Genomic DNA, 8,389 nt, shown 5'->3' on the forward strand with positions numbered 1-8,389 from the left:
TTGAGACTAATAAAGGACTATTTCAGCGTTTTGGGAGTTAGGCCCATTGGTCACAGTGGAGCATGGTGGCTCTTTACCCAAATAATGTTTGCTCCTTTTCTCTGTCTTTCAGCTCTGTCATTTCAGGTGACATGTACCACAGACAGCGGCAGTGCCAGCACTCCCACCATCAGATACAGCCCTGCCACAGGCATAGGTAGCACGCACACACACACACACACACACACACACACACACACCCGTGTGCATGTATCCATGGATCAAACACAAACCATCATTGGTTTTTTGGTATCAGATTCATAAACAAATAGCAAATTTTTTTTTTTTTTTTTTTTTTTTTTTTTTTTCATTTTCCAATTTTGGATTTTCAGTTGAATATGGAAAGAACAAATGATACATGGATTCAGTACACACATACACACACACACACACACACACACTCACATGCACACACATGCACACACAGACACATACACACACGCAGAAACTACTCACTGTATCACTTACTCACTAACTTACAATCTAGCTAAGTTTCTAAGTAACTTGTGTTTTTTTGGTTTTTTGAACCCTGAACCCAAATCAAACCCGAGTTTTCTGTAGTGATTTATAGGAGCCAGTTTTCCTGTAACTCTGTCTCACTCTCCCTTCTTTGTTCAGGTCCGCCTGAGCCAGTGGACGGCAGCCTGCAGGGAGTCAGCATCTCACCGGCCCCTGTCTACTCTGAGCTGTGGTTTATCTTGCTGTTAGCCTTCCTGGGTCTGTTTTTGCTAGCCATATTACTCGGGCTTGTGCTACACAGGTAAGCTAAAGTAGTAGAGGTTAGAATAGAATAGAATAGAATAGAATAAAGAGAGAGAAGAGAATTTCACCCTTTTTCAGTGCCATTCGCTATTATAATATACCATAATAAGAGGATGAAGAATGAGACCCCTTTTTTGATGTTGTTTTCTTTTCTTTTCTTTTTTTCTGTCACCCCTCCCAGATTCCTGAGGAAGAATCCCTCTGCCAGGGAGCGCCCTCCACTGGTCACACTGCAGAAGAGCAGGCAGGGAGGAGGAGAAGCGTACATGGTGAGAGGAAAGGAGAAGCAGGCAGGCACAGGAAAATAGAGAGGAGGAGGGAGAAATGGGACACACACACACACACACACACACACACACACACACACACACACACACAGAAAAAGAGAGAGCACCCTGTTGAAAGGAGGAAAGATAGAGTAAGACATCCTTCAGCAGGGGAGGTGAGACGTGTCAGGAGAAAAGATGGGCAACAAAGAGGAGGAGGGAATTTAGAAACAATACTTTTTCACTCATGTTTTGTTTAGTTTCTCAAAATCACTCAGTGGCTGAATCGAAATGAAAAGTAGGTATTTTAAAGCTCCTTTCTTCTCTAAAGTAGAATTGTGAATCCTCCCTTTTGCATAGCTGGTTGACAGTTTAGATTTACACCACTAGAGGGGGCTAAATTGACAACTGTGCAGTTACCCTTACAGAGGGAAGTCATTATTGTGAGTTACTAGTTCAGTTTTATCTATAAATGGGTGAAACCTAACCATTAATACATTTCCATGTAAAATATGTAGGCATATCACAAGTAAAAATCAACTTGAATTTTCTCACATTTGACCTTTTTACATAAATCAAATGAGATTAATTCAAACTCCATGTTGTAGCTGCAAATGACCATGGCACTCTCTCTTTTCATGAGACTATTTTTGGCCATTTTCACCTGTTAGCCATTTTTGAAACAGGAAAGACTGGGGACAGGAGTGTTACGAGATTGAAGTCCAGGGCCAGATCTGATTGCAGGATGTCATTTTTACATTGTATGCATCTTAGTCCGAAGAGCCAATGGGAAGCCACCTCATGGTCCTTTTCCTCAACATAATCCATTGTAGAAATGGGGATGTTTTAGTTTATGCATTAAATTTGTTTTAATGAGAGAAGTCCTCCCTCAAATCACCCCATGACACTAACTGTGTTGCTGCTCAAACATGATCAGGTCTGTTGTGCACTCTTGTCCAAATCGTTTGGTTTAGTTTGTTCATTCATTTAATTTCTTCTGAATTATGTTATTGTCAATTTTTTTGACTTGTTTATCATTTCTTTTCCATACTTCTACCTTTATATCTTCTATCTCTTTTTTCTGTTTATTTTTCTTGCTTTTCTCTCCTCTCCTCTCCTGTTCTTCACTCCTACCATCTCTCTCTGTCCCTATTTCTTTATCTCTTTTTTGCTTCACTCTTTTCCTTCCTTCTTTTCTCTTTCTCAGATGTCCTGTCCTGAGTTGTGCTCTAAACATCATCCCGGCTCTGTGCCCCTCCCTAAACGTCCCACAGTAAGACTGCCTTCTTTCTTACCTGTTAAAACCCTAAACGTTTACTTTATTGTCCCCCCGCAGTTTGACACTGTGGCAGGCTGTGTTGAGGTCAGCAACGTTACACTTAAAAGCTACACTGTGTACACTGAGGTATGGGATTGTGCATCTGTGTGGGTGTTTGTCTATGCACGTGTGTTTTGTCAGTGTATGCATGTTTTTTGTGGGTGTTTTTGGGAGTGAGAAAATGTGAATGTGCATGCCATACCTTACTGAAGGCCTGCTTGCATTCACATCAGAAAACATGGGTGAAGATGCATGGTTTGGTCTTGAGACTTTGTAATGTTTTAATCATGTTATACTGGTTGGTTGGTCTTGGTCCACAGAATGAACGTTTACACAGTGAGTTTAAGCTTCTGTGATAGCTTTGAATATGTAAGAAATAAAATCAACTTACATATGAAAGGGCTCCACATGGCTAAGAATTAAATTGCTAGGCTTGTGTTGATATAAAAAAATGTAAGAGAAGACTTTTCTAGAGAGGTCTCAGTCCTCACTCTCATGTTTTGATCCTGATGCTCCAATCCTGTAGCTATATGGCGCCCTCTACTGAAACACTGGTATATCTGTAATTGTTTGAGTTTAAGGAGTGTGTTTTGTTATTGACTGGCAGTGGCACACATGTATGAGGGACGAAAAATGACAAAACAATAAATAAATGAATAAATAAATAAATACGCATATAAATATATAAATGCATAAATAATTAAATTAATAAATATTTCTACATTTATTTATTTATTTATTTCTGTTTTTATTCATGCATTTATTTATTTATTTGTGTATTTATACATTTATGCATGTATTTATTTATTTATTTTTACATTTATTTATTTATTTATTTATTCATTTCTACATTTATTTATTCATTTATTTATTTATATATTTATTTTTACATTTATTTATTTATACTTTTATTTATTTCTATATTTATTCATTTATTTATTCCTTCTTTTATTTCTACATTTATTTATTTATTTCTACATGTATTTATTTATTTCTACATTTATTTATTTATTTCTACATTTATTTATTTATTCCTACATTTATTTCTGTATTTCTACATTTCCACATTTATTTATTTCTGTATTTCTGTGTCGTATGTTAATAAGGTGGGCGGTTCTTACATTAGTCTTAAGCACGATTGGTTTGTGGGTGTGATCCTATCCACTGCTACTGCCTGGACTGGCAGTAGCAGTGGATACCAGTGGACTAGCTAGCTGCTAGGGCATTAACAACGCCAGACTTTTCCATGTCGTCGACGTTACGTCGACCCGTCAACACCGGGAGATTTTTGGGGGGCTAGCGGGGCTCCAACCGGAGGGAGGGAGGGGTTGTAGTGGAGCACCGACCGGGCGACCGGGGGGGTGAGGAGGCTGCAGTGGAGCGCCGACCGTGTGTGTAGTCGGACTACTGGAAGTAGTCGGTGGGTGCATGATTTACCACATCATTCGCCAGTGACCTTAAATCACTGACGATGGCTCTCAAAACGCTTTCCATTGCGTTTTACACAGTAGCTAGTAGGGCATTAATGTAAACATCGACCCGTCGAAAGTCGAAGAAACACCCACACACCCACACACACACCCCCACACACACGGTCGGCGCTCCACTGCAGCCTCCTCACCCCCCCGGTCGCCCGGTCGGTGCTCCACTACAACCCCTCCCTCCCTCCGGTTGGAGCCCCGCTAGCCCCCCCAAAAATCTCCCGGTGTTGACGGGTCGACGTAACGTCGACGACATGGAAAAGTCTGGCGTTGTTAATGCCCTAGTAGCTAGCTAGTCCACTGCTATCCACTGCTACTGCCAGTCCAGGCAGCAGCAGTGGATAGGATCACACCCACAAACCAATCGTGCTTAAGACTAATGTAAGAACCGCCCACCTGATTAACATACGACACAGAAATACAGAAATAAATAAATGTGGAAATGTAGAAATACAGAAATAAATGTAGGAATAAATAAATAAATGTAGAAATAAATAAATACATGTAGAAATAAATAAATAAATGTAGAAATAAAAGAAGGAATAAATAAATGAATAAATGTAGAAATAAATAAAAGTATAAATAAATAAATGTAAAAATAAATATATAAATAAATAAATGAATAAATAAATGTAGAAATGAATAAATAAATAAATAAATAAATGTAAAAATAAATAAATAAATACATGCATAAATGTATAAATACACAAATAAATAAATAAATGCATGAATAAAAACAGAAATAAATAAATAAATAAATGTAGAAATATTTATTAATTTAATTATTTATGCATTTATATATTTATATGCGTATTTATTTATTTATTCATTTATTTATTGTTTTGTCATTTTTCGTCCCTCATACACATGTAAATGTACGTGTACATTTAGGTGGTAAAGTTTTGTTTGCATGGACTTTGATCTTTAATGATTACCCTGAATTAAAAGTTTATTATAATTATTTGTGTTCAGAATGATCATTTATGTCATTATAGCAAATATATTCTACATTTTAGCTTTGAATCTATATTTCCTCTGAAAGAATGTTTTAGTTTTTTTTGTTGTTGTTGTTTTTTTTATTATTATAAAATATTATCCTTGTTTGTTTTACTTAAAACTGCAAAATCATCTCTTAGGATCTGACAGATACAAAGATATCCTTCAGTGGCTCGCGGGTTCCCAGCCAAACAGACCTCAGCCACACTTACTCCCAGCATCCTCTGCACCGCAGCATCAGTCAGCTAATTGACAGGAAGTCGCTGATGGACGAAGGAAGCTGGGATAATCCTCTGGGACACGACTCTGGACTGGTGAGGGCTGACTTATGTTCACATAATGATGCAAAATTACTAAAACTGTATTGGTGAGAGCAGGGGGAACATATCATGTATGGCTTTAGACATTTCCGTACAGATTCAGACAATACTCATTTGACTTTTAATAGCAAAATGCAGCTAAGCTAGAAAATTGTTGAGGCTGCATTAGACCAATTCAGTAGTCTGAGTTTGTAATATCTCTTTCCGTGATAAATGGATATTGGTACTGAAATCTCTCTGATTGATAGTATTAACAGGTGTTGTTTGGTAATAAGCAGTCCTTTTGGGAGGCTAGTACGAGCAGAGGCACTTAATATTGATACACTGAATAGAAACTCAGGTGGGCAGTATGGAGGATGCGAGGAATCATTAGTGGATTATTAGCTTCGCATCATTGGACACAGACTGAAATTACATACTCTGCTTTGGGCTGTTCACCATGACCAAGGTTTGCTTCTTTTATTCACTGACCCTTAGTTCACCTTTTGCAGGTTCTCATAACCTCAATAAAGCTGTGGCTCAATCACATGAGCCCAGAAACATTAACATCAGCCTGGTTTTAAATGCAATAAGTAAATAAATTCACAAAAACATAATTAGGAAATACATAAACAGCAATAAACAATATCTGATTGCTCAGAGCATAAACAGGTTTGTGAAAGTCTGTTCGCTGATGATGCCTGCTATCCCAAAGCTTCCTCATGAAGTTAGAAGATAACAGGAGAAATAAAGCTAACAAATAAGCTGCAAACACAACTCTACAAGGATTTTCTTCCCTAGATGAAAAATGGAAACAGAATAAGACAAAATATGCTACAAAAACCTTGAAAGCAGAAAGGATTGCAGCCAGTGGAGGGGTGTGACCAACTAACTGAACACAACTGGACAGGGAAATGGAGAAAGCAGGTTAAAGGGAGAACATGTAACACAGTGGAATGTCTCAAAATGATCTCTGTGCATTACATGCAATTAGACTTACATTAAAGAAATACACATTTTTCCATTTTTGCTATTTGATCGAAAAATTTGGAACAGATTTTGTCAACTGTTTCTTTAATTTGCCACAGGAGGCTTAATGGTAAAACTCCACCAATCTCATCATACACCTACAACTCAGTCAAAGAATTTATTCATCAAAAAGTTGGTACATTCTTTAACAGAGTAGCAGACAAATCATTTGTGTGGCCTTTTCTCAGAGTCACCAGCCTTTAAAGGGCCAATAGATCCTGTATGGACCAGATTTATTTACTGAAGACCTAATGTTGTGATGCCTTGTGTTGTTTTCTTGCAGTACGTGGAGGACGACGACTTTGTGGACTCCATGAGGGCCTATGGCGCAGTGAGAAAGGAGCACACCATGTTCACTGACACTCACCTGTAACTCAACATCCTGACACCTCATCAGGTATCACACATGTGGTCCAAGCCCAGTTTCAGACCACGTCAGTAACACATCCATGCCTGTGATTTGGACAAAACTCTTCAAAAGTAGTTAAATACTGCTGAGTTGTGATACAAATACCACTACACATTTGTATATCATGCATTGTCATACAGTATGCTCACTATCATGTCACATATTGTGGTAACTTGTGAATAACAACTTTTAGAACTAGAGTGATACGAGCCACCTCTGTAAGCAATCATAATTTCATTCCAACTCAAAATTATGATCTTGAAGATTTTTGAAATGGGAAATGCATCAGGATTGTATCGATAGTGTTCAGACCCAAAGCTGCAGAAGGGACCAAACCTCAAGAGCCGAAGGGAAAAGGACAATGATTACTGATTTTTACTGTAATTTTCATTCTAACGTGTTACCTGTTGCCACTGTGGGAGAGGTGGGGGCCCAGGTGCTCTCTGATTTTGCCCCACTTTTGCTCCAGATCCTGAGGTTTGTCACTTTCTCAGCCCACACACCCATGGCTTGATTTGGTCCATCTGGACTATCTGGACTGAAATCATGCATTTTACATTTCAACCCAATCATAACCATCTTTTAGGGATTCATAACACATGGAATGGTTATTCTATCACCTATTTAGCAGAGGCCAGGAGGTGTTATTATTCATTGCTGTGTAGGCGGCTGGGCGGTAGTATTAGTTAGATTAAAATTTCAGCAGGAGCAGCTGCAGTACTTTGTGCTTACAAGTTAGATCCATATCAGTCGGGAAGCAAATGTCCAAATGTTTCAGTCACCTGTTCTGCTTCAACCTTTCTAATGTCTGTGCCTAGTGGACTTACACATTGGCAGTAATAGACTTTAGTTGTAGTGAGACCAAAGGCCTTGGTGTTAGTGTTGAGGCCTAAAATGCCAACTGTTTTTAAATGTCTTAAATATGGCTGGGAATCACAGATGTGCCGTCTGATTGTAGTGATTGTTTGATCAAACTTGAAGGCCTAATCTGAGATTTTTTTTAATTTATTTTTTGTGGGGTGTGGGGGTGGGAGGGTACCCATTTTGATTATTGACTGAAGGAATTGGACTTAATCCACATTCATCAATAGTGCTGTAGTCACCCCAAATATACTGTATGTCAGATTTCATGGTAACTATCAGTGGAATACAGGTTTGGTGTTGTGTAGTTTTTACTTTCTGTCAGTTCTTGTATCAAGAATTTAGTCAATAGATTTGAAAATGAAACATCCTTTTTTTATTGTGGGGACAAAGCTTTGTTTACATTTGGATTCTGCAGATTGGGCCTTTATGTTTAGAAAAAAACAGAAAGTCATAGATACTGAGAGCAAACTGTCACTTATAAGTGTGTAATGATATTTATGTTGTTTTTTGTTGTTGTGTACACAATTGAAGCCCAATGTATTGTTGTAAAAACTTTTCTTTTTTTACACTGGCAGTGTTATTTATGATTGTTGTATAAAGTCATATTTATAGATTATTGATTGATCAATATTTGTTTTTTCTGTGCAATGATAAATAATGTCAGATGGTCTAGAAAATACTTTTCATGGTCATGGTCTCGCATTTTCTTTCCTTGCTTGAATTTTTCTCAGATGCTCAACCATGTAATATACCAGGCACATGCATGGGCAACACTTTGAGGCACAGTGTTGCATTTAAATTTAACATATGGAAATGTCAGTACTTAAAGTTCTGAAGTGTATGCAGTGACCCTCAAAGTGCCTCAGAAAGTTTGCCATGCGTCATTGCTCTTCCTGGTCAGTGAAACTTGTACAGAAAGTTTCAAG

At 37.9% G+C, this 8,389-nt stretch overlaps 1 protein-coding gene across 1 annotated transcript in view; it reads left to right on the forward strand.

Annotated features, from left to right (window-relative positions):
• The window catches only part of ush2a (Usher syndrome 2A (autosomal recessive, mild)), a 277,638-nt gene extending 269,496 nt beyond the window's left edge, over positions 1–8,142 (forward strand). Inside the window, 6 exon segments of the mRNA XM_030046799.1 lie at positions 113–196; positions 658–799; positions 983–1,070; positions 2,275–2,340; positions 5,003–5,176; positions 6,474–8,142. Coding sequence (XP_029902659.1) covers positions 113–196; positions 658–799; positions 983–1,070; positions 2,275–2,340; positions 5,003–5,176; positions 6,474–6,563 — 644 coding nt within the window. The 3' untranslated portion in view covers positions 6,564–8,142.
• The last annotated feature ends 247 nt before the right edge of the window (positions 8,143–8,389 follow it).

Source organism: Myripristis murdjan, chromosome 3 (genome assembly GCF_902150065.1).
Source record: "Myripristis murdjan chromosome 3, fMyrMur1.1, whole genome shotgun sequence".
In the NCBI taxonomy this organism is placed as follows: Eukaryota; Metazoa; Chordata; class Actinopteri; order Holocentriformes; family Holocentridae; genus Myripristis; species Myripristis murdjan.